The sequence below is a fragment of the Rhinolophus sinicus genome, chromosome 14, assembly GCF_057876585.1.
Source record: "Rhinolophus sinicus isolate RSI-liver-muscle chromosome 14, RSI-T2T, whole genome shotgun sequence".
In the NCBI taxonomy this organism is placed as follows: domain Eukaryota; kingdom Metazoa; phylum Chordata; class Mammalia; order Chiroptera; family Rhinolophidae; genus Rhinolophus; species Rhinolophus sinicus.
In genome coordinates this window covers 154,943,973-154,971,351 of record NC_142514.1, presented here as the reverse complement: position 1 = coordinate 154,971,351, position 27,379 = coordinate 154,943,973, and the positions used below count along the sequence as shown (strand labels likewise).

Below are 27,379 nucleotides of genomic sequence, written 5' to 3'. Positions count from 1 at the left end.
AGAAAGATTGCTTTTAACTCTTTCTTCTTTCTAGCCCAGGATGACTGACAGCGACAATCAGGTGCTACCGTCATGAAGGGAGGTGGGGAGGGGAAGGAACGGAAGAGAATGGCTAGACCGGCCTTGTGGAAGGTGTTTTGGAGCAATTTGCTTCCATTTGTAAGTGTAATAAAAATTATCATCCTAAATGCTATTTCACCCCATTACAAAACCTCATTTTTGAGAAAATAACTTATCAGCCCTTATTTATGCTATTTTACACAGTAGTAACACACCAAAACCAATGGTGGAGTACGTAAAGGCTATGCTCACCTCCTCCCAAGACCACATCAGAATTAGAACTACAGAACATGCATCATTGAGAATCACATTAAATGTAGCTGCACAGAAGTCCTATAACTAAGAATATACAGGTGAAGCCATGTGGAGACCGACAGGAGGGGTGGAGACATGGAACGGACTAGTCTTACACCCACGTGTGGGGGGAAAAAATTGGGAGGGATATCTCAGCTCAAGGTCCCCATTCCCTGAGGAGTCCCATCCCCACATCAGGCTCACCAGCTCTGGGTTCCAGGACCAGGGTGAGAACTTCTCATAACCAGTGGTGGAGATTGTGGCTGAGTGAGACAGGGCTGCTGGAGCCCCAGGCACTCCTCTTAAAGGGCCCGTGCACAGACTTACTTGCTGACAGACTCACTTGCTCTGAGCTCCAGCTCTAGGGCAGCCGGTGCCGTATGTGAGTCTCAGTGAACATGTCCACCCTGCCCCAGTGATGCTGAGATCCCACCCCACCCAACTTACAGGCACACCCAAGCCCCTTCCAGTAGCTCTGCCATACAAATGGCTTGTCTTGGTTCATGCTGCCAACTTTCCTAAAATCCCTCAAAGGTTCACAAACCCCAAACGATAGCATCTGGCCTTGGCATGCCCCATACGTCTTTCTAAATAGCCCCAAACCTGGCACAAGTAGTAGCTGGCCTCAGTCCACAGGTTAGCCTCTCCCAGGCACTTCCAAGCCTAGAGTGAGTAGCAACCATCTTCAGATCACTTTCTAGTCATACCAAGTGGCCCTAGGCAAGGCACAGGCAGCAGATGACCTTGGCCTACAACAAAGCCCCTCCCAAGAGGCCCCAGAACCAACACATTTTGTGGCCAGCTTCAGACCACACTATAGCACTACCCAACCATCTCCACAAATGACACACCCTAACGGCAGACTGAGCAGGCAGCAGAACCCCACTAAAGTGAACACTGTTCCACAGGGTCAGCCCCTGCACAATAGCCTCTCCACTGTAGTCACAGCCAGTCCTCACAACCAATCAGCCTGAGAATCTGACCCCTCCTATTGATGTGCCAACAGCAATCAAGGCTCAACTACAACAGGAGGGCACACAAAATGCACACAAGGGACATACCTACAGTACCCAGCTCAGGTGACCAGGGAGACTGCACCACTGGGCCCCACAGAACACCTACTACATAAAGCCATTACCAAGACCGAGAGACATAATAGCACTACCTAGTACATAGAAACAACACAGGGAAGAGAAAAGAAACATGTCCCAAATGAAAGAACAGAACAAAGCTCCAGGAAAAGAACTAAAGATAAAATGAAAACAAGCCATCTACCAGATACAAAGCTCAAAACACTGGTTATAAGGATGCTCAGTGATCTCAGGGAGAACTTCAACAAAGAGAGCAGAAACATAAAAATGGAGATAGAAAACATAAAAAAGAACCATTAAAATTCTTAATGAAGAATACAATAACTAAAATAAAGAATACATTAGAGGAAATCAACAGTGGATTAGATGAAGCAGAGGATCAAATCAGTGATTTGGATGCTAAGGTAGCAGAAAACATCCAATCAGAACAGCAAAAAGAAAAAGAATCCATAAAAATGAAGACAGCTTAAGGGGCCTCTGGGACAATATCAAGCATACCAACATTCACATCATAGGGGTACCAGAAGGAGAGGAGTGAGAGCAAGGAATGAAAAACCTATTTGATGAAATAATGATGGAAAACTTCCCTAACCTGGTGAAGGAAATAGACATACCACGTTTTTCCAGAAAATAAGACCCAGCCGGACAATCAGCTCTAATGCACCTTTTGGAGCAAAAATTAATAAGACCCAGTCTTATTTTACTATTATAATATAATATAATATAATATAATATAATATAATATAATATAATACCAGGTCTTATATTAATTTCTGCTCCAAAAGACGCATTAGAGCTGACTGTCTGGCTAGGTCTTATTTTCAGGAAAACAGGGTACAAGCCCAGCAAACAAAGAGTCCCAAATAAGATGAAACCAAACAGGCCCACACTAAGACACATTGTAATTAAAATGGCAAAAATTAAAGACAAAGAGACAATCCTGAAAACAGCCACAGAAAGGCAACTAGTAACTTATAAGGGAGCTCTCATAAGACTGTCAGCTGATTTCTCAACAGAAACTTTGCAGGCCAGAAGGGATTGGCACGAAATATTCAAAGTGATAAAAACCAAGGACCTACAATCAAGATTACTCTACCCAGCAAAGCTATCATTTGGAACAGAAGGACCAAGAACTTCCCAGACAAGAAAAGCATAAAGGAGTTTATCACCACCAAACCAGTATGATAAGAAATGTTAAAGGAACTTCTTTAAGAAGAAGGGGCAAAAAAGATTTAAAAATGTGAATAATAAAATGGCAATAACTACATATCTATCAACAATTACTTTAAATATAAATGGATTAAATTCTCCAATCAAAAGACACAGGGTGGCTGAATGAATAAGTAAGCAAGACCCTTACATATGCTGCCTACAAGTGACTCGTTTCAGATTGAAAGAAACACACAGACTGAAAGTAAAGGGATGGAAAAAGACATTTTATGAAAATGGAAACAAACAGAAAAACTGGAGTAGCAACACTTACATAAAATAGACTTTAAAGGCTATAATAGACAAAGAAGGACCCAGTAATTCTACTGTGCGTACTTATCCTAAGAAACCCAAAACACTAATTCAGGTGGATACATGCATCCATATGTTCACTGCAGCATTATTTACAATAGCCATGATACAAAAACAACCTAAGTGTCCATCAATAGATGAATGGATAAAGTGGTACATACATACAATGGAATATTACTCAGCCATAATAAAAGAAAGAAATCTTACTACTTGCGACAACATGGATGGACCTAGAGGGTACTGTGCTGAGTGAAATAAGTTAGACAGAGGAAGACAAATACTGTATATTACTTATATGTAGAATCTAAAGAACAACATAAACAAACAGGAACAAACTCATAGATACAGAGAACATTTTGATGGTTGCCAGATAGGATGAGATTTGGGGGGATGATAGGTAAAAAAGGGGAAGGGCTTAAGAAGTACACATTGGTAGTTACAAAATAGTTATGGGGATGTAAAGTATAGCATAGGGAATATAGTCAATAATATTGTAATAATTGTGTCTGGTGTCAGACAGGTACTAGATTTATTGGGGTGATCACTTTGTAAGTTATATAAATGTCTAATCACCATGTTATACACCTGAAACTAGTATAATATCGTATGCCAACTGTAACTGAAAAATAAAAAAATATTTAAAAAACAAAACAAAACCAGTCAAAAGGATCTGTTGTCCCCACAAAGAGGCATTAGTATTTAAATCATGGTAAAATTATAAAATTCCTCTTCTATCCCGTGTCTCTTCCTATAATCTTTTCCTCCTTCTTTATTTAATGTCATGCACATAGCTGATAAGCAAGGCTTTGACAATTATGTCCCCATTGAAAATGAGAAAAAGCTTTTTGCATCTGTTAATGCAAAATCAAAAACAGTACACTTGATATTTATCCGGGCATGTGTCATGTAGTTGGGCTGACATGGGTAGGTTAAGTTTTTCAACAATAGTGCAGCAATGTGATATTAAATTAAAAGACACCCACCAACATATTCAAGAAAAGCACTGCCTGACTACCATGTTGTAGTTCTGTGGAAATTTCCTTTCAAGGGCCAAAAAGTACATTTACTTGTCACATTCATGGAGCATTCAACGCACATAGGATCATTTAAAGGACATAGCCATTTCTTTTTGCAAGACTAGCCTTGGTACACTTCAATTCAGCTATCTACTGGGCTTTCTTTTAAAGTTAAATTCCACTAAAGGAATGAAGAACTATAAATAGGTTACCTAAAATACTTTTTCCTCCTGTTCATTTTCTAAAGCCCTAGTATTCTTTCAACGAATTTCATAATTTAGATCAGTAGTTCTCCACCGGGAAGGGGAGCGTGGGAGAAAAGGGACAAGGATTTTGTCCCTCAGGAGACATCTGGCAATGTCTGGCAACCCACATTTTGGGGAACTGTACTGGCGTCTGGTGGGTAGAGGGCCAAGAATGCTGCTAAACATCCTACGATGCTTAGCACAGGACAGCCCCCCACAGCAAAGAATTATCCAATCCAAAATGTCAAGGTGCCCAGGTTGAGAAGCCAGAGTTACTTATACGATTCATTTAGTCATCCATCCAATCCACATAACTGTGCTCGATTCTCCTGACAGTGGTGGTCCAGAGTCCTCCCTGACAAGGAGCTCACACTGACGTGATAGTTCTCTTTAGGGTCCACAGAGCCATTCAACAATCCCCTATTCCCCCCTCCCCCAACCCAATTCTGTCCATTTCGGGGAGAATCAGAATACATACTCAAGGGAAGCATTAGGATCTTTCTTCATTAGGTGGAGAAAGGAGCCCAAAAGGCACCAAAAACTCTTTCTCCTAAAGAGGCGATGAAACAGGGAGCCATATACGGATGGCCGGATTGTACTCCCAGAAAATGTTAAAACTGAAAATAAGAACGTGGGCCATCCTTTAAAAGACGATCCTAAGTCCATCAAACGCCTTGAATGTTTTTTCCCCTCTGCTATGAATTCTCTCCTCACAGGAGGAGTTCAAAAAACATTCCTGAGTCTCAAATCCACTCTTTAATAATATTCCATTAAGGTTAAAAATCGCTCCTGACAAGGTGGCCGAGACCCACGCGCTTTTCATCTGCACCCCAGGAAGAGCGCGGGGCTGGGAAACAGAACAGGGTCAGATGTGGATTCCAACCTCCTGGCTTCACTTGGAATGAGATCAGAAGGGGAGACCGTGTCTTTGATCCAGGCTCTCTTGTGATTAAAATTCACCTTGAGATTTTCTTCCAGGTAAACAATCCATCTTCGTGTACTGTTGAGACTGCAAACTCCCAGCACACCCCAAGAGAGGAAAGGCCTGAGAACGGCCTGGTGGCAGGACCCCAGCAGGCAGCACAGGGGTATTCTCGAGCCCATCTTTTATGAGGCTCGTGGCTCATGTGTGATACAGACACGTAGTGCAAGATGAGGACCGAGTTCAAGTTGGGAGGTAGAGTGAAGGAAAAGACTCTTAACCAGCAAAGTATGTAAATATGACCAAAGCTGTTCATTAACACATAGCAGCCAATATAAACTACTTTCCAAAATTAGCTGGAAAAAAATCTGCAAAGTTTGACATTCCAGTGTTGCTGAGGGAGGCAGGGAGCAGCCCTGGGTGAGAAGGCTGTTGTAGTTGTTGCCATAGCAATGGGTCCAAGAGCTCTGGGATGGAGTTCCCGGAGTTGACAGTATTAGCTGGGGGGGAGGCTCGAAGCCTGGAAGTGGGACCACAGTGTGGCTCGGAGACCCTGGGAGCAGAAAGACGCTAGATTAACGAGGAGATGGAGTGAGGGGCTAGACAAAGACCGATGTACTTCACAGGGCTTCCCTCTGTTGGGGGCCAAATGTCGCCTTCACGCTGTGTGGCCCATGAACATCCAAGAGAAAAAGCCTGCAAGTAAGCCTTTCTCCCCGTGTCAGCCAGGACCTCTGTGCCAATGTTGAATCGTTTCTCAACAGTCTCTGAACTCTAGACTTGGCAGGGCAACTTCCACGGACTACGTATGTTTTAGCCTTTGTCTCCCACATCCAGACGTAGATCTCCACCCAAGACAGCCAGAGAGCAAGGAAAATCAAAACAAATGCCAAACAACTGGAAAGAGAAAGGGGGGGTAGAAGAGACAAATGGAAAACTTCACGTTTCAATCATGATTCCGGCTGGACTGGGGCTCACGATAACGTAAAATATGCAAACCTCGGGAGAGCTGCTGTCTATCTCCTCTGTAGCTTAGAGACTGACCAAGTACCATCTGTTGTGGCAGTTGTCATGGCAGCATTTTCCTCTGAATACCAGTGTAGCTGAGCTTAAAGTACATGAAAATGATGGATACAAATGAAGATCATCTCTACCGATGCCACCACAGCCCACAGGAAGATGGGGCTCCGGGCATACTGAGTAAATGGGGTGCTAGTTTTTATGAGTTAAGAGTTTCTCAGCAGGCCCCTTGGAGATCTCCTTCCTGGGAGGATGAAACTGCAGGGGAGGCAAACAGCTGCTGTAGTAAAGTCAGACACGGTCACAGCCGTTTATTTAAAAATCATGAAATGCCTGAAGCCTCGGCAATGGGAGACTGGGGCCCACAGAAGGATGGCTGCGAACTTGCAAGTTCCGGGGACTTGGAAAGCACATTGCAGCTTCTTCACAAGCCTCATCTAACAGCTCAAATGACTTCCTTCCAGAAACGTGAGTGATCCTCACACCTGATATTGCTACTTGCCAACACAAATAATCATCATTCATCCATTCCTTTACCATATTTGCTGAGCACCTACTGGTGTCAGGCTGTGTGCTGGCTGTTATTCAGCATACAGCAGTGAATAAAACAGATATAATCCCTGACTTTGTAGAACCTGCAGTCTAATGCAGGGGAACTGGCAATAAATAGTGTGCAAATCACATCTGTCACATACTAGAAGGCTTGATCTAGCCGGCGGGGGGAGAGGATCAGGTAAGACTTTCTTAAGGAAGAGATAGCTGTAGTACGTCCACAGAGATAAGCGCTTTTTGTCCGTTCCTGTTCAGGGAAGTAGCCCCAAGCCCTGGAACAGCATGGACCACATCATGCGTAGGTACCCAAGAATATGTGTTGACTGAAGGGGAATTTGAGCTGAGACTTAGAGTTAGCTGGGCACTGAGAGTGGGAAGAAGAGAACATACCCATCACAGGGAACTAAGGCTTGAGGGCTTCCACACAGGATGCAGCACATCGCATTCTGGGGAGCAAAAGAAAGTCGAAATGGCTGGAGGCCAATGGGCAAGGGAGGAGAGCGGTAGAGAGGACACTGAGCAAGAGTAGAGGCTGGTCCCCCAGGGCCGCATCCAGCTGCTGACATGGGGAAGGAGAGCAGGCAGGGGTCCTTCCAGTTCTTAGGAAAGGTTTGTCATGGCCCCGTTATCATGGCAACAGAAGGGAGGCCGTGCCCTTTGGGTCTGAACGCTTGAGGACGTCAGGGATGGCTCAAGCCATGTCCTCAATCGAGGTGGAGGCCCAGAGACAGGGAGGTCTGGGAGGGAATGCCAGCATCTGGAGCCATGTGTTACTTACTAAGAAGGTCTGTTTCCTATCTAACCCTGCTGACACTCCATCCTCTGGCTCCTTCCAAAAATAAATAGAGAAAAGAAAAGAAAGAAATCCAACTATGGAACCAAACAGAAAAGCAAAACGCAATTTGGGGAAATGCCCTCCTAAATGCCGTCTCACCAGTGTCGTCTCTTTTCTGTGCATTCCTAGGGGCCACCGCCTAATACATGATTTCCCAGCTTCATGGGTTTTTGTTTTGCTTGTTTGGGTCCACGTAGGTCAGTACTGGGGCCCAGCATCATCGTAGGATCACATGACTCATGGGCCACAGTGGTCCTGGACGGAGCTGGTGGGGTCCAGACACTACCGTCGTCATCCTACAAAGGGGACCCCAGAATGAGGGAAATGCATGGTGGCATTTCAAACACTCTAGGTGGGGAAATCATCGGTAGCATCTCCCCTTGTAAGCTCCACAGGCTGCTGCTTGCTTGGCTGATGCTTGAAGCCAACTTTGTCCAGCAAGACAAGAGGTTCCATACCTTCTGTCGCAGCTCGGACCATTCAGACATCAAAGTTTCCAACAAGTCAGCTCTAGCACTCTTGGTGGCTTTGAAGCAGAAGGTTAAAGAATGTGGGACTCAGGGCCTGGGTGGGGCTTGAGACCCTCTGTCTGTCTGTTTCTCTTGCTGCTTTAATGCCTTGCCCAGCTCCTTCCTACAATTTGGCAACGTTATCCACCTTATCGTTTATAGTACTTATAACTTCAGCTTTCCAAGATATTGTCAAAAATTCCTTTAAAAAAAAACTTTGTGGGAGTCTCTCTGCTGTTACAGCAAATGTAAGTCCATATGGATACAAAAAATTCTGTCTAGAGGAGGAAAAAAACAAAAACAAGAATCTCAAATTCCTCCAGTGACTATCTTTTTCTGCTTTCCTTCCAACTGCCTAGAATATTTCATTTTCCTATTATTTTCTGACTTCTCAACTTTTCCCTTGGAACAAAGAGAAATCTGGGAGAAGAGCTGCAGCGTACGTTCTAGAAGTTAGTCCTTATTCTGAAGGCTCCCACAATGAACCCTTCCAGGTGAGCTCTGCAGGGTATGCCCTTTTAGAGATGGCAGTCACGACGAGGGGAAAACTCCCCTGGGGACCAGCAGTCAGAAAGGCCCAGTGACGCCTCTGTGCGTGTTTATTCAGCAAACCATTCCGAGCATCATTTCTCCTGCTACCACCTTAGAGTCACGACCCCTAACTGCCCAGTACTCCCACAGGGACTGTTCTAAGTCAGGAGCTGAACACAAATGCCGAAGGGGAGTGGAGAGGGCTAAGGAGTGACATTTAGAGGACATAACTCAGGCTTTGGGGCCACACAAACGTGGGTTCAAATCCTGCTTCTGCCATTAACTAAATTATGATCAGCAAGCTAGCTCAGCGGCCAGATCTGTGAAATGAACCTTATAACACCTAAGACACAAGGTGGTGGGTTGTCACTATGTGAGAGGCTATACGTGTGGTGCTACGTAAGGGTCCAATAACCAGCAGTTGTTGTGACTCTGTTGTCACTTTTGACGTGAGTTCTCAGGCCATGACATACCCAAAGCTGTCTCTGGGATTGGCTCCTGGCAAAACAGACCAGTTGACTTGGGCTGCTTTCCATTTCCTCCTCCTGGCTTTCCTCTCAGGCCCAGCTATCCAGGACTCCGGGCCCTCTCCATCCCCTGAAGTCACACCTGCCCCTCACCAACCCCTCTCTTGAAAAGACACTAATTAACTAATTCACACCAAGGCATAAGGGACTGCTACTGGCTTCCCATGGGTTACCTCTTCCCAGTGGTACTTGTATTCCATCAGAATTATTAGGTGACATTATCTGTTGAAAGAATACGGACTTTGGACTCCACACTGAATTCTTGTTCCCTTACAGATGACCCACAAGGCCCTAGGAAAATTAGTAACTGCTTCAAGCCTCAAATTCATCACCTGTCATGTAGGAATACTGACAACTATCTCTTAGACTTACTGAGGAGGAGTAGATGGGTTGACATATGTAGAGGGTCTGGAACTTGACATAGAGCTTTAAAAAGGCTCTGTCCTCACCCAATTCCTTCTGTCATAATGGCAGAATATTAGATATCACTGGCCTCTCCTGAAAGCAAAAGATCACTTCAGAGCGGTGACACTCTGAGACTTGCTCAATTATGTGACAGTAGTATAGCCTCTCTAGGAATGGGTTCCTTGTAGCGAGAATTCATTCTGACCCTGTCAGAATCAGCGCTTTCTGTCCAAAAGCTTTCTGGTCAGTTTCCTCTACTAAGTTACATGGGAAACCCTAAGAACTTAAACAAACAGTTTTGTTTGTCAAATATATATGTATACACACACGTACATGTATTATGTACGTATATATATATTTATTTATATATGTATATATATATACTTTTTTTGCAGAAAACTTTAGCTTTATGTATAGAGAAGGATACAAACTCAGATTCCAGCTTTCACAAGAAAACCCTGACTCCTGGACCCCAAACACGTGGCTGCCTCTTGAACCAAAGGGAGAAAAGTGGCACTTGGGAATTTTACCGGGAACTATAACACTTGGTAGCCTCATTCATTCCTTGAAAAGCAATGACTGAGTTGTGGGCCCAGCTCTAGGAGAAGGGGAAACAGTGGTGACAAAACAGTGAGGTCCTTCCCTCATGCAAGAGACAGCCTCCTGGGCAGGAGCACACTGTAACCAAACATCACCCCACTGAACAGCTCACTGACACGGTAAGCGCTAACTTATACCCATCAACTCACCTACTTAAAAGCCTGACACGGACTCACTATGCTCTTTTTAGAAGGTCTGGGTTGTTTTTGAATCTTTGCCACATGTTAACGCTGAAGCCCATAAGCCACCCCAAAGTCTTTAAGAAACCGACTATATACATGCAAAAGAAAAACAAAACAGCAGATCCTTGATACGCCCCCAGAGTGCAGCAAATCCTCAGTTTTGGAAATAACCACTAGAATAGATCATTTCACCCACAAAACAAACACATGGAAAGGAACAGGGTGATGGGGTAATTTGTAAAAGAGGCCAAGAGCTAGACTTGCTCAGCCATCTGAGGACTGGCTCCCACACACCAGCCTGGGCAATTCAGTTTTGTGGCTCAGACAATGTGCTGATGTCTGTAGCTTAGGGTTCTTCTGGGTTGCTCACGAGGGGTCAATCCATGGATTTCCAACCCTGAAATTCCAAGGATAGCAGGTATGGAAGTGCAAGACCATCCTGGCAGCATTAATTACCAGGGAAGCAAAGCCAAGTAGGTAAGTTGGCATGCTTCGGTACTCAATTCAGAATCCCGCAAACACGTTGCTCTCACCCGGTGGCGATGGCCGGAATGAAGGTGACTGCTCTGCTACCTTCAGCCTGCAGGTATCACCCTGTAGTGTTCACTTCTGCGGGAGATGGAATTCAAAAATTGCCCTTCTCTTTCCATTCCAACTCCAGATGTGCCCAGCAATGAGTAGGGAATTATTATATGCCAGACATAATACTAGGACCTTTTACATACGTTACTTCTAATTTTTTTATTTTGAAAGCTGTGTATAGTATGGCTAAAGAGCTGAGCCTGAATTTTAGACACACTGGTGATCATTAATATATCATTTGGGAGGCTTGGCAAGTAGCATACAAAATAATTTATACCGAGAAACTAGACTTGTTAATAATTTCAAGTTTTAAAATCTGTGATTGGGGTGGCCGGATGGTTCAGTTGGTTAGAGCGTGAGTTCTCAACAACAAGGTTGCCGGTTCAATTCCCGCATGGGATGGTGGGCTGCGCCCCCTGCAACTAAAGATGGAAAATGGCGACTGGACTTGGAGCTGAGCTGCGCCCTCCACAACTAGATTGAAGGTCAACGACTTGGAGCTGATGGGCCCTGGAGAAACACACTGTTCCCCAATATTCCCCAATAAAAATTTTAAGAAAAATCTGTGATCAAGGCAGAGCTATATGCCAATCAGAAATTATACACAATTAAAATAATTAAGAACATTATTAATATTAAAATAATTCTCAACTCTGCTTACTGCCATAGCCAGAATGTCAGAGAACGTTTGGTCACAGTCCACCGGAAGAGCGCAAACTAGACAAGGAACATCTCTATTACAGGAGATCCTTGAGCGTTTCAAGGCTACATGATAGCTAATGCACTTGTGGAGAAGTAGTGACAATTTTTAACTTGTTATATACTGCTAATCTCTGTTATTATTTCCGCCCTTGTCAAGTATTTAGTTGAGCCAGATAACACTGCGCTTTTTGTGAGTAAAAAAATGGTTCAACATGGGCCATTTCATAAGGTTCTACCTATATATCAATGCATTAGGAAGACACCCTCCCCCTAAAGGCTAAAATTAAACTGCTGGGTGATCATAAACATAGAGCATTTTACAGCCATTTATAAAGAAATCACCAGTAAATTCTGAAACTCAGAATAAAATCTCTGTAAGTCTCTCTCATGGAGTCTTACAAGACTGATGATATATAGAGAAAAAGAGCAAGTCAAAAGAAATCTCTCATCCGCAGGTTAACCCTTAAAGGCCCTCTGCTTTAGTTAGGGTTTCTTTTGCATGACCCCTTAAAGAAGCAGGAGAGGGCCCCAGAGAAGCCTTTAACTCCAAGTTGATTCACATCTCAAAACCTCCCATGAAAGGTAAGCACTAGTCATCCTTCCTAACAGTGAAGGAAACCAGGTCTCACGCCCTTCTCTTGCCTTCCTGTTCCTTCAGAGGGAAGGGGGAGAAAGATGAGATTTTGGTCCCATTCTGCCACCCCATCCAACTCTACACGACTGCTACCACGTTCACGCCAATGTGGGACTCCCTCTTGCCCATGAAATCTACTCATAGGAAAAACTAGCGCATGTCAAAGTGTTGTCATTTGCATTGTGATGGAAGCCATTACTAAGAGGACATTTGAACGGGGGAGAGGGAAATGAAAGATTTCACAGGACCAGAGGTGAAGTCTGGGGCTCTGTGGATCTCTCAAGGCTTCCCGGATAGCTCAGGTACTTAATTTCCCTGAGCCTCAGCTTTCCTTTCAGGAAAATGGGGACAATGATCCCTTTCTTGAAAGCCTTATAGAGGCTTCACAAGAAACCAGTATTTGTACTCTTAAAAAACACGAAGCACTGGAATACGTTCTTTTCCATACATAATTATTTCAGTTTATTTTCACCACTAAATAAGGTAGATATTATCAGCCTTTCCAGATGGGGAAATGGAGGCACAGAGTGTTAAGTGTCTTCCTAAAACTGCAGTTGTTAAATGGCACAGTTGGAATGTGAACACTTAACACAAAGTATTTTAAAGCTACAAGCCTCTAGAAACAGGGAGCATTAACAACCAAACAGCGGGAACTTCACTATTACGCTTGAACGCTGTTTGGTCACTTTCCCTGCCCTTGGCCCTCAGTAGTGTGACAAGGCAAGTAATCAATCCCTCGAAACCAAATCCAATCTTTACACCAAAAGGAACTTCACAGAGAAAGGAGTGACTTCTTCCATATCCTTTTGGACATGTTTTGTGGAAGACATTTATGTTCTTTTATATAGTGTTTTAAATATTCAGGTGCGGGAATTATTTAAAGCAATATAAAAACTGATAGGCATTCTTTCAAAGTCAAAATGCTCCCAGAACAGGGATCTTTCAAACCACCACGACAGTGCTTAGCATTCTTGAGGAAGCCCATGATATTATAAGAATACAATCTTTTGGAGCTGAAAAACTCCACATGTGTATCATCAGTGTGCTGGGCGTGTAGGCAGGCAGGGAACAAATGAGTACGATGGGCTGGTTATAAGAAAACCGGGAATGGTAGGGAGTGTGACACATGCAGCCCACACCTACCCCAAAGGGCAGCTATTACCCAGTTTTTGCCAACTTTTGCCTGGAGAGGGATAACCCACTATCGCCAGACTATGAGATCCTTTCTTTAAAAAGCTGGGAGATCTATTTTTAGGAGGTACATTGATTTTCATCTAACTATTGGCATCTGTTCAGTTTCTGTTTGTGTTTTAAGCGATCTTCTGGGACCTGAGCTCGGCTCCTTGGCCATGGTTGTCTATCCTTCGCTTAAGCGAGCACACTGGCATTCATGTGCTCCCTGGTTTCCAACACCGAGACACCGTAGGCTAATTGTGCCTTAATACCGGACAAACAGGAATTCCTTGCTAAGTTCTATTTCACAGAAAAATAAAAAAATAACAAAAAACAAACACACAAAAGACACCCCTTTGATGCTAGGCCGAAGCATAACAACTCTACAAAGACATACGCAGGGAGGTGGATCCCAGCATGAGCTCCAGATGGCTTCTAGATTAAGCTACAATCTACATGGTGATAAATCACCATCCAAGTTCTTTTTCAGCTCAAGAAGATTTGTAGCCATTCTCCCCGTGTCCATGCTCACACTTGTGAAGTTCTTTAACCTTAGAATACCTTAGTCCCAAGGGAGGTGCGATGGGAATTACTTCAGTAAATATTCATTGGGCATCTATCTACCAGGGGCCCGTTGGTTTGGGCAGATGGACGGATGTGGCCCCACCCTCAAAGAAGTGAATGTCTAGTGGGATACTGGCAGTTAGTACCATGTGTGAAAGGATTACCACTTCAGTTTTTCAATGGAGGAACCCAAGGGTCACAGAGGTTAAGTGAGCTGGAAGGGGTAAAGAAACCGGCCCTGGCACACACACAATTCAGATGCTAGGAACTTAGACCCTAACGTTCTCAGACAAGAGGTGTCTAAAACATTCCAACCTTCCCAAAAGAGCAAACGGATGGGCTCATTCAAAAGAGTCAAACATAAATAAACCCTTTAGAGATATTGCTAAAAAAAAAAAAAAAAAATTTAGACAACTTTGCAAATGAATATATGTTTAAATGCATGTTTGCACAGGCATATCTCAAAAGCAGCTTTTTTCAGATGACTCTAAGACAACACTGATTGGCAAAGTGTGGTCACCCAACCAGCAGCATCCCCATCACCCAAGAGCTCGCAAAAAATACAAATTCTCCAGGCCTCCCCAGATTTACTGAAACAAACTCTGCAGGTGGGGCCCAGCCATCTGTTTTAACAAGCTCCCCAGGTAATCTCATGCACTAAAGCCGGAGAAGCACTGCGGGAAGAGGCTTTGCCAAACCAAACATCACTTGCCTTATTAATGAAAAGAATCTGTTATTTTGGTGTCTTTGCCACACACCTTTGTGACTCAGTTAAAATATAATATTGTGAGAAGAGACCAGATATGAGAGAATTTCTTGGCTTAGGATGAGTCAAGTTTCTTTACAGCGTTTAAAAGTGCCTTGTGCATTTGACGTTACGATTTGATATGCAACCTCAGCCCCACTCTCTAGGAAGCTCCTAGACAGCTGGACCATTAATTGTTCCACTTATTCATCTAAGAAACATTAGCTGAGCACTTCCAATGTCCCTAGCACCGTGCCAGGTCTGGGAATATGGAAATTTTTATTGAACTAAAAAAGATGAAAAACACACTATATATATTACGAAGCTCTGATGTTATTAGACAGCATATAAACTATATAAATCTCTCACAAAATTTGCGTAAATGCCATATTAATTACAAGACAAACACATTACTAGGGAACAGAGCACCGACTTGTGAGTTTACATTGGCAGAAAAAAACTCCGGCATACCTGACGTTCACTTCTAATTTCCAGATGAAGTGGTACTTGCCACGCACACGCTAGACAGACAGCTCAGTATCTGAGGGGGCTCAGGGCTGGAAATGAAATGTCGGCCGGTCCTCCCCATGCTTCCCTACAAGGACCTGCTCTGAACGAACAGGTGTGGAAAACTCTATTCTGAAGGTTCTAACAATGGAAGCAACTTGCAGTCAGTTCAGAAACCCATTGGCCAATGCTCACTCACAGTTAGTAGCGAGATGAGCTTCTGTTATGAACCCAAACCTTTTACCATCTACATACGTACAGTAAGAGCTACTTCGCTAGAATCCCAGAGCATATTAGTTTCCTATTGCTGCTGTAAGAAAACATCACAAGCTTAAGTGGCTTAAAACAATATAAATTTATCATCTTACAGTCCTGGAGGTCAGAAGTCCACAATCCGTTTCACTGGGCTCAAATCAAGATAGCAACAGGCTGCACCCATTCTGGAGGCTCTAGGGAAATCTCATTTCCTTGTCTTGTCCAGCTTCTTGGCTTGCGGCCCCTTTTGCTATCTTCAAAGCCAGCTGTTCTCTCTCTCTCTCTCTCTCCTCCACCTCCTCCTCGCCTTCTCTCCCCTCTCTCCCTCTCTGACTCTGCTTCCCCCATTCTAACTCTCTCACCCTCCTATCTCCCTCTCACAAGTATCTTTGTGATCACATTGGGCCCACTAAGGTAATCCAGGATAATCTTCCCATCTCAAAATCCTTAATTACATCAGCAAAGTCTCTGTTGTCATGTAAAGTAACATTCCCAGGTTCCCTGTAGGGATTAGGACGTGAACATCCTGTGGGCGGGGTTGGGAGGGCACATTGTTTAGCCTACCCTACTGAATGCGACCTTTTTGAGTATGAAAAAAACTTTTAATGCACAAATCAATCGCTAGGATATATGTGACTTGTAAACAGGGAAGGTGATGACGATAGGACAGGCACTCATCATGAGCTAAGATGATGCCAGGAGCTTTTTAGGCTACCTCATTCATACCTTCAGCAACCCTAGGAGGTAGCTCCCATTATCATCCCCCTCTTTCAGCTGCAAGGGGCGGGTGGGGGGCTGGGGGGGTGGGGGGAGACTCCTAGATTCAGTCACTTGCCCAGCGCACATTCCTAGTAGGTGAGACCCAGATCTGCCAGAGTCCGGTGTCCATGCTTATTCTTCTTCATCGCAAATCTCCTTACCAAGATGGAATGAATCACCCCAAGACTTGGCCCATACTTATACAAGGGGCTAGTATGACAAATGTAATTTTTGTACGTCCACATCACAGCTAGCGTTTTTTCCTTCTTCAATCAACTGCCTTATATGTGGAACAGCATAACAGTTAAGGGAATGGACGCTAGAGCCAGGCTTCCAGGGTTTAAAGCACAGTTTGTCACATATTAGCTGTGTGACCTCAGGCAAGTGACTTACCCTCTCTGCTTCAGTTTCTTCATCTGTAAAATGGGAATAATAATATCTGCTCTCATAGGATTTTATGAATCTAAAATCAGTTACTGCAGATAAAATGTCTAAAACAGTGCCTAGCTATAAGTGTACATGATAAGTGTTTGCTGCTATTATTATTATTATTATATAAAAATGCTGACAGAATCAGGGACAAAGGCAGTAACCCTGGGCTCTACAACATGGTAAAAGAAGAGAGTCCTAACCTGAATCAGCAAAGCACAGCGAAGGCATCAGGGTCTGATTTCTCAATACCCTTTAATGGAGTGAACAAAATATGTTCTCCATTCCATAGGGTTCTTATGAAAATAAAATGAGTGAAAACATGTGAAACACTTAGACCGGTGCTTTATTATATTATCAATATTAATCATCTCTGGTGTTATAAAGATACCTAAAAATGCTTACCTCAAACAACACAGAAGAATGCACTAAACTGAAAATTAACTGCACTGTCCTATCTGGAGCCTCTGGGTCAATCAAGGAAAAAAGGAATTAAAGAAAAGGAAAGATACTTCCAGAAGAGTGCCAAATATCCATTTCTTAAATCCTATACAGAAATTCCAAGTTCATACTCAGTGTTCAAATCACTGCTCAGCTGTCGATAATGATACGAAAATACTAGTAGGTTATATTCCTGGTCTTTCCACCTCCCATCTGTACGTCCATCCAGCCATCCATCCATCCATCCAGCCAGCCAGCCAGCCAGCCATCATTTACTAAACACCTATTATATGCCAGTCATATAAGTGATCGGGGCTTACTTAGGATACTCAGGTGAAAGACACGGCATCTCCTTCAAGAATATAAGTCAACAGACAACCGCACAAAGTATGTTATGAGAAATTCAGGTACAGGACTTCTGGGGACACATAAGAAAATAGGCACCTAATTATCTCAACTACTTGAGGTAACAACTGACCTGAGTATTAAAGGTCACGTTACCCAGGCGGGACAATCAGAAGGTCTTCCCAGCAGTCTGGATAGCATGCATCCAAGTACAAAGGCACGAGCGGCCTCTTTGGGGCACTCCAAGTTCCAGTAGGTCTGGTGTGCAGAATCTGAGTGGCTGAGTGGCAGGAAATGATCACAACCAGATCATGAAATCTCCTCTATTGTGTGCTCAAGAGTTTGGAGGGGGAAATGAGGAGCCAACGATGGTGTGAAACAGAGGTGTGGCCAAAGAGACAGAGAGACAGACGTGGAGGTTGTTACCATCTTTGAAAGAGAATTTTGGCCAGCACTTCAGCAGTGACAGTGGATGTGCCACCTTGAGTCAGAAGTAGTGGATGCTTCCTGCCGATCGTGGCCCTGGACGCTTTGCATTTTGCTTTCAATTCTAGGTGGCCCGTGGACTTTCCTTCATTCCTTCTTGGTTCTGTAACACATGTACACCCTTAGGGCTGTGTAAAAATAGGCCCAAAGACCCAGGGCAGAGGCCACTCAGCTGCCCAAGGATCTCAGACACTCCCCAGGCATGCGGCCAGCTTTCTGGCAGCTGCTGGGAGGGCCCCAGGTCACTGGGCCCAGAAACCTGATCCTGCTGCCTGCCGATGGCTTTCCCTGGGCCCAGGACGCCCTGTGAGAACAGGCAGAGCACCTGGCACCAGGGCTCTTCAAGGCCATCTGAAGAGGCTGCCTTTTGCTAGGGGCCACCTGCCCCTGTTTCTTGAGTTCCCATCAACAGGTCAACCCAGGCCCTTTCCAGAAATATTCAATCTCCCCACTCTCGCTAACTCCTGGCTAAAATCAGCTGATTCTGCTGCATCCACAAATAAAAAATAAGGAGAACAGGGATTGGTAAGGTGAAGATTATTCTTGTCTCGCCCTTTCTCTGTCACCCAAGTGAACACCATGAGCTCTAAAACTTGAGAGACTTGGGTTCAAGCTCCAACTCTGCCTCTTAGGTGAGTAATCTGGGGTAAAAAAAACACAAAACCTTTTAAAGACTCAGTCTCCGTGTGCAAAACATAGACAATAATTGCACCTACTTCATAGGATGGTTCCAAGGTGTGACTGTAATAATAGATATAACGCTTAACAGGCCCTTGGTCACAAGCAGTTGGCCCTCAGAGCCCATGCTCTTAGCCATGATGCTTTGCAGCGTCCAGGTCAGAGGTGAAAAAGAAGACCTAGTTTGACTGTCTCTTTTCACAGAGGAGACATGACCAGAGAAAGGCGGGCTGGATCCTTGAGCAGAGCTGGGACCTGATGGCCTTGGCCTGAGGGCTGGCGCTTCCCTGCCCTTTCTAGGCTTCATCACTGTGTTTTTCCAGGTGCTGGCCTGAAAGGAGGCTTCGAGGGTAGCTGTGACAGTGAGGAAGGGAAAGGGAAAGGCCAGGATGGCCCTGCCCTGGGCCACTTACTCCTGCTTACGACAGCAATACAGCTTTTATCACTGTCACATATGGGGTTCCACATAGGCTTTTATTTGGGGAAAAGGGGCGGGGGCTCTGTTCATGGAATAGAAGTTTGAAAACCACAACGCTGTCCTTCTCTGTGCCTACATGCAAATTCCTATTGTCTTGGGAAGTCAGGTGCTGGCATTTTCTACAGAGGTTCCTGAAAGGCCAGTGTAAGGAGCAGAGCTGTGCACTAAGTAGCAGGAACACTGAACCTGGGGTCGACGGAGCTCCAGGGGGCACCCAGGCCGGGCTCTGGGACCTAGCATCTGCGAGGCTTATGCAAAATTCTGGGGATAAGCCTGGCGGGGAGGAGAGGGCTGGCAAGTTTTCTTCAATTTCCAAAAGGTTCCATGTCCCCAAACAGATGAATGATTGCTAAAACTAACCATTGTCACCATAGAAACTGCCATACATTGAGTGCCACCCATATGCCAGGAGAATGGGGATAATAAAGTCACCTTAGCTCATTTATCAAGCACTTAGAATGGCACCTGGCACAAGGCAGAGCTATATTTTATCATTGCAATTATTACCCATATTCACTTTCATGACCTCATTAGTCCTCACAAAAACTTTATAAGGTAGACATTATCATCAATCCCACTTTATAGAACAGGAAATAGAAGCTTCAAAAGATTACATAATTAGCCCAAGGCCACAGAACAGCAGGGAAGGAACTCCAACTTGGCCTGTCTGATTCACAAGTCCAGGCTGGCCCTCAGTCTAGATGTACTAAGGGAAGAAAGCAGAGCCCAGAGCCCAGGACAAGGCAGGTGGGCAGTGCTGGGAAGCCCCAGATGACCCCAAGCCTGAGATCAGCCAGCCAGAGGGAAAAACAGGCCTGGGGCTTTCCACTGAAAAAGGCCAGCAGGCCTAGCTAACTTTGTACCTCTCCTAATCAACCACAGAAAGCCAACCCGCTAAAAAGAATGATTCAACAAGAAAACCACCCCCTGCAGTGGCCATCCCTAGGCTGCCAAGTGAGCCAAGTCTTGGAGCCCAGTGGATTTAGGGAACGAGGCAGGGGCCGCCCCCATGCCCGTTGGCTGAGCTCCAAGGAGTGTTTCTCCTTCCAAACGAACACATAACTTTGCTGAACACACCACTTGAAAGCCAAAACGATGCCTCGAGGTTGCCATGGCAATGTTAAACAGATAAAACATTTAACCAGCTCTGACGCACATACACAAACTTATTTGAGGGCCAAATGGACTGATTTGGTGGGAGCGAGGGGGAGGAGAGGGCAGTGTTGTTTCTACAGCTCCATCTCCAAGGATTTGGCCCCCAAAGTATCTAGGTCAGACTGAAACAGGGCAAAGGACTCAAACATAGGCTGAGACCAAGCTTGCCGGGGAAAGGGAAGGCACTGCTCGTTGTGCCTCTGCATTTTGCTTATGGTCACGATCCCAACTTACAAGAGCAGAGAGCTGGGCGCCAAAAGTCACAGATGCTGATGGTCTAGTTCTGCCTTTCCCTGGGGATCAGCCTTCGACTACCTGGCAACCCGGTCTCCTCACGCCTCAGTGGGGGGATGCTATGCGGGCCCACAGCAGAGTCAGAAGGATCCAATGTGCTCATGAGTGTCAAATCGCTTGTAAACCTGAAAGCACTGCATGGAGGCAGTCGGTGTGGACATTAAAAACATTAACCACCATTTCCCACCAGGCGGCGTTCTCATTTCCCAGACGCCATGGTTCAACGTCCACTCACAGGAGTTGATTGATGACCACAGTTGTCATTTTCCTTTAGGAAACTTTGCTCCTGGGTCCAGTGGGGGTGGCTCTGAGCTGTGGAGTGATGATGAGTGCAATGTGAGGAGTGATGATGAAAGCAGACTGGTCCCAGGTCTGGAAAGAACACTATGCCTACGGGGTCTGTCTACTCTGGGCTCTTCCATGCCTCAGCCCTCACCTCGGACACAACAGGGCTAAGGGTTGACATTGCTGAAAGTCCAGAAGCATCTCACAGACACAGCTTATAGCACTTGGGGAGGATCGATGTTGCAAAACCTCCCTCTGCACGGTCCCTGACACCCTCAGGTAAACAGAATCTCTAGAAATGGGAATGAATCCTCTTCCGCCCATCACTCCCCTGTGCTGAATGAAACCTCATGCCTTTCAAGACTCCCCACTTAGAAGTTATTGTAAAAGCTCCCCTTACCTGGGGTGGCATGGGCCCCCCCTGTGCCATGCACAGATGTCTGTTCTATTGTTGTCTGGTCACACCTTGTTCACTTGGCTCAGCCCAGTGCCGCACATTAGCTGGCGCTCTGTGAAAGTTCTCCGACTGAACGGCTAAGTATGTGATGCCACGCCCACAACGGTTGTGCACCAGTGACCCTGGAATTCTTTAGTCCATATGCCACAGGTTTTTGCTTTCACTTCCCCACCCTCTGGGAAGAGAGCAGGACTTGAAGTAGAACCTGGGATGCAGGAGTTAGAGACGGGAATGGAGCTCAGGGGCAGCGTGATGGTCCAGAGGAGGAGGGTAAGTGAGTGGGTGGGAGGAAGAGGTACCCGCTTCACCTCTTCCAGCTAAAGAGGTGATGAGCTTCTGCCTTCTACCCACAAAATAAAAACTCATGTTTCTATCCACCGACTAGCTGATGAAATACATGTGTTCAAGCCTTAAAAACTGGACTAGCACCCATTCCTCCTGCTTTGAAACGCAATTCCTTTTCTTTGGCTCCATTATTTAGGCCCCTGAAGAGGCTCTGTTTTCTTTAGGAGGAAGCACATGAACTCGGTGCTGACTATGTTCAAGGGAGTCACAGTTACTTCCCCAACTGGTCCACGCCCCTGTTCCCAATCCCTTGTGTGTCAACCTCGTTTCGCCAACATGATGCTCTCCATATACCCTCCCCTCCCGTCTCCTCCAAACAGGCAATATTTAGCAAACGACAACAAATGTTTATCATTAGCCATGCTAAACAAGGCCAAATTGGGAAGTTAACCTTCTAGGAATCTAGAAATGGTGGCCCATCCACTGTGCCATATTCCCAAATGATGCTTCTCGTGAGTAGAAATGCTTTAACCCTAAATGTGCTCGTGCACACACACAGGTGTCGTTACAGCCAGAACAACCCCCATGCTTGTCTCTGAGAACTTCCCATGTGCCCTAGGCGAGTGTTCCCTGCTGAATATCACCGTTTTGTGATACAGGGGAAAGGACGATGGCTCCACTGTCCTTATCATCTTTCTCATTTATAGCAGAGTGGAATGACAGTGGCGGAGGTTGTTACATTTTTCTGGACTCACATCCTGCATGCTGAACTATATTCTCTGCTGCATTTACCACCAGACCATCCATGTCTGCCTCCCCGCCCCTAAACTGGAACTAATTATCACAGACAATTACACGATTTTATAGTCTTGTATTCTGAAAAAAACACAGTCCGTGGGGGGAAGGGAGGGAAAAACCCAACAACAAAAAACAGTTCTTCCATAGCTAAAAGAGTTACGGAGAAGCCATAAAATTGCATTGGTGTTATGGTAGTATTTATAAATAACACATTTACATATAGAACTAAATTTACACAGAAGAACCTGAGGTGACAATCTTATTTTATCATCTTGAAAGTGGACTTTTAACAAGAAACAACACCTCCAACAGAAGGCATGGCAAATAAATATGTACCACATAGAACAAAAGGTTAATTACCTTCAAATGTCAGTTCTACATATGCATATAATAGGCTGGACAAATGTGTTGATATTCATCCCAGGGGAAATACTGCATCTCTTTCATGTGAAGGTATGACTGCATGTGTAAAATACTTGCACTAAAATTAAGTCTTCTATCTTCCAAATTTTCTCAATTATTAATACACTAGACAGCTGCAGTAGCTGTAGCAAAAATAGCAGCCAAGCTTTTCCAAAAGTCAAAGCAGCCATGAGATGTCTCCATGGGGACTTTCCTCTGTAAGGAGTGGCTGCTCTCTGGATCAAACAAAAAGAAAGCAATCTCCAGTGGAACCATAAAAAAGAGAAACTTGTTTCAGAATGTAGACTGAAAAAATGACACCCCCCCCACCACCACCACCACACACACATACACTCACTCCTCTTAATAACAAAAACTTTTCTGTGTATGAAAAAAAGTTAACGGAAAAGGCTATCAGTCCAACTCACTGGGATAACAAGCAATTCAGAAAATTAAACAGTAAACCCAAGGAATGCCAATCACTTTGGTGTACTCTGGAATGAGACTATCAAATGGTGCCTCCTCAAATGCAGTGGCGTGAGGTTAGAAAAACAAAGTATGGGTTTTTTTAGATTTCTGGAAGCAAATGAATATGCAGGAAAAAAGTTGTCCACTTGCCTTCATATTTTAAACAGGTATTAGCATCCTCTAAATAGACTCTGATAATATATATTCTTTGTTTAAATACTCACATTTGAAACGCATTTTAAAGGGAAAAGCTAAGCACTCAAAGCATCGCAATTTAATGTTGTTTGAACTCAACAGTGCTCATCAATTCTAATTCCAAGGGTATATGCAGAATGTGCAACAAGAAAAAAATAGATTTGAAGGTTTAAAAAAAATATCAGCGCTTAAGCACATCACAGCAGAGAGAATATCACTTGTCGAGGTTATGCTGAGAAGGGTCTGGATATGATAATACATTCCATACTTCTTGTCACAGTTCTGATTTCACATCATTCTGATTTTTAAAGGCAATCAGACCACATGCCCCTGTTTCTGAGTAATAAGATACCATCACTTCATCTGTGCCTCAGCTCCATACACACACAGAAATTGTCGTGCGTCTTTGAGGAAGCAGAACATGTCATAACAGTCCAAATTCTAAACAAGTGTATGTTCGCACCAGTTCTGTACCATTTGTTTCTAAGAGCAAGGACCATACTTCATTTTCACTGTCTCACCATCTATGTAAAAATCACAGCCGTGTTTTTTGTAAATGCCAATAAATGCCAGAAAAGCAGACCACAGCTACTTGGAAATGGCTGTTAGTTTAATATAATCCTTAGAGTAACGCTAGTGGTGTGAATGTTTTCAAGATGGTCAATACCATTCAGAGGCAGGGCTAACATAACTCCAATCCTCTCTAGCCTGTGTACCACTTACCATTTGCGATCTGTTCTTCGGACAGCCATTGATGTCTTCAATCTTTTCATTTGCTGAAAAAGGAAACACAAGTCAGTAAAATAAATAACCACCACAGACACTTTGAGTCGTGATGTTCAGGACCCTTGAGGCCAACCAAGTCCTAAGGCCCAGACTGGGGTTTGTCCAATCAGCGCTGGCATGTGAAATACTGAGACGCATCCAGCAAGCCTGAGGACTTACTCAGCGAGACACTGTCCTCCAGGGACAGCTGGGGCAAGGTCGTCATCATCTAAAGCAGAGACAACTGCATCGACGACAGTCTTGGAGTGATGGGACATGGTGGAAATACTGGAGACTGGGAAATAGACTGAGCTGTGATTGTGCTTGTGGGCTCTGAGACAGGCGAGTGCCACCTCCCCACAAAAGACGAGATGGTTCAGAGTGGATTGGTTCAGTTACAACTCAGCTCCAGGGGACCAAAGCTACATTTGATAACATCTCACCCCATCCTTAGCCAGAAATACAAAAATAATGCTTTATACTAATAGGATTCCTAACAATCCTATTTCCAGGGGGTGGCAAACAGAGAAAATGAGCGAGTAAGACTTAAAAATGGCTCCTCCAAGGTCACATAGTAAGTCAAAAGAGATCTGGAACACTCTTGAAGTCACAATAGCACCTACGCACTAAGAGATGTGAAAAAAAGAGAGTGCACTGAATTAACTGGAAATCAAATAACAACAACAGGGAAGAAAGACGCAGCCTCCCATGGTGAAGCATGGTGGAACCCTTGCAAGATGCAGCCCAAGATATCTATGGTTAAGTTTGCAGCTGCAGCCACACACAAAACGGCAGTACATGTACTGGTTAGGACACTGGCTTTGGGGGCAAGGAAACACCAGTTTGAATCCCAGCTCTACAGCTTAGCTGTGTGATCTTAGCCGTGTCACTCAACCTCTCTGGGCCTCAGTTTCCTCATCTGTAAGATGGAGCTAATACTACCTACTTACAGGAGGAGCTATGAGAAATAGATGATATGACACTTAACATGGTGCCCAGTACACAATAAGTGTTCTAGGAACAGTACCTGTCATTAACCCAATAGTACATATACAGTCTTATCTATGTAAACTATATAAAATATGAGTAATAAGATTTCCCTTCTGGATGCCTCCCTCTGAGTTAAGCCCAGAAACTCAGCTAGGATCCCATAATAAAGAACTAAGGACTTGCCTCCTCTGTGATGCCTTTGTAAGTTTCCTCCCCAACCCCATGTCCTGGGACGAGGTTGGCAATCACTAGATTCTGATCAATACCCAGTTTAGCATTAGGTCATCAGTGCTCATTACAGTGAAGGATGGATAACCGTGAGCCTAAGAAGTCACGTTAAAGATTCTTTATATACCATCTGGATCAATGGAACCATAGGGCTTGGTCTAATTACTCCTCTAATTCCTTTTCGTGATCTGTCACCTACACCATAGTCAGGTGCTCCTAGGATGCAAATATCATGGCTCATCTAAGCCTAAGGCTGCCATTTACAAGATGCAAAATAAACCAGTGGCGTAGACCTTATTTATGACCACGCTCTAGATTATATGGGAAGATAGAAATCAAGTGACTAAGCCCGAATGCAAAATAAATGCTTAATAAAAATCCCAACGAATCTTACTTAGACTTCCTCGTTTCCAATTTCATGTAATTTAAATACTTCTCCTTAAATTCTCAGGAATGTCTATGGCTGTCACAAATACTTAGAGGAATAACAGCAGTTCTGATTCTGCTGGTAAGGAGAGCTTGGTCTGCGGATCCAAATGTATTAACTCGGAGTAGGGGGTCTTGGGCTACAGCCCCAAAGCAGATAATCAGATACAAAGGCATTTGTCCCCCAAGTCCTCAACTGTGATTACAGCCAGCGTCCTTAAGTGCCCGTGGCAATTTATGTATTCCAGCGTCTTCAAGACATTCTTAGCCCATTCCTGTAGTAGCTTGTCTGCACACAAGGTGACAAGTTAGTCATTGGAAAGCATCGGTGCACTTTTTAAATAAGAAGAGTAGCATCGGGCTCATTCCTTTTCCAAAGAGCTCCTCTGACAAGTCCAGAGCATTTCACCAGCCCATGCGTCTACGCATGGCGTCTGTGCACGTGCATAGGGCAGCTGGCAGCCCTGCACGCAATGGGAGTAGGTTACCAAGAGGGAGAAGGTACCGTCCTGTGTGTCTGAATTTCCTGGCTGTGCTCAGAGGCAGCCCAAACGGTCGGTCGCAGAAAATAAGTTATCAGCTCTTCCCCCCTCTCATGACAAATCTCTGTCTGGGCTTCCTCCTGCTCCACCCTCTTTTGTTCATCCTGTTTTCCTCTTCTCTCTCTCCCCTTTTTTTTCCCCTTTCTCCTGCCTCTTCTCTCCTTCCCTTTCTGGCATCCTCCCTGAGTGACAGCCATGTACACATGAGGAGGGAGGCCTGTCTCTCTCTGTTGATCCATGCTGTTTATCCTGGCCTCGTAAACCTTTCTAATAACTCACAGAGATGGCACCGAAATGGGCTGGCAGGCAACTGCCAACTTCGGGCAGCTCATGACTCAAGAAGATAATCACACTAATAAGAGACCCAACCCTCAGTCACTACAGGAAGGACAGGAAAAGGCAGCAGCAAAAGGTCCATTTATGCCTAACGAGCAGAAGGCAATGATGGAAAAGTATGGGCCCCAAATAATCCCACTGCCTAGGAAGCCTGCCTCCAGGGGTGTCTGGGATAGATGAAGATTTAGGTGGGGCAGCGTCTGTAAAAAGCATCTATGGTTTTCCTTCAAGTCACATGTCTGATCATGTCAATCCCCAACCTGAAAATGAACTCTTTGACCACTAGCCCTTGCTCTTCGGCTAAAGCTCAGCATTCACTGCCCTGACCCAGCAGCCTGCTTTATTTTGCCTTGTTGACCCTCTGGCTATCTAAGCTCCAGCCTTTTTGTACACTATTTCCTCCAACAAGAAAACCTTCCTGACTGCTTCACTTAGCTAACTCCAAGTTGGAGGCCCTGGCTCATAGGCAAATTCCTTATAGGAAAATCCCATGATTCCCACCTTCCCGTCACATGGGTCAGGTCTCACAGCATCACAGGTCATGCAAGACACTCCTCCAGGCTCTAGAAAGAGGCTTTCCCTCCAAAGGGACAATCTCCCTGCCTGCAAATTTTGATGGACCTTCATTTAGATGTTTTCTTTTTAACTTTTTATTTTAAAATATT

General features: G+C 44.6%; 1 protein-coding gene across 10 annotated transcripts in view; it reads right to left on the bottom strand.

Annotated features, from left to right (window-relative positions):
• The window catches only part of NAV2 (neuron navigator 2), a 711,083-nt gene that overhangs the window by 223,632 nt on the left and 460,072 nt on the right, over positions 1 to 27,379 (bottom strand). For all 10 annotated transcript variants that reach the window (XR_012497554.2, XM_074336128.2, XM_074336124.2 and 7 more), the window contains one exon: positions 24,151 to 24,203. Coding sequence is in view for 9 of the 10 variants with exons in the window: in XM_074336128.2 (XP_074192229.2) it covers positions 24,151 to 24,203 (53 nt within the window). In the remaining variant the exon portion in view is untranslated. The remainder of the gene's footprint in view (positions 1 to 24,150; positions 24,204 to 27,379) is intronic.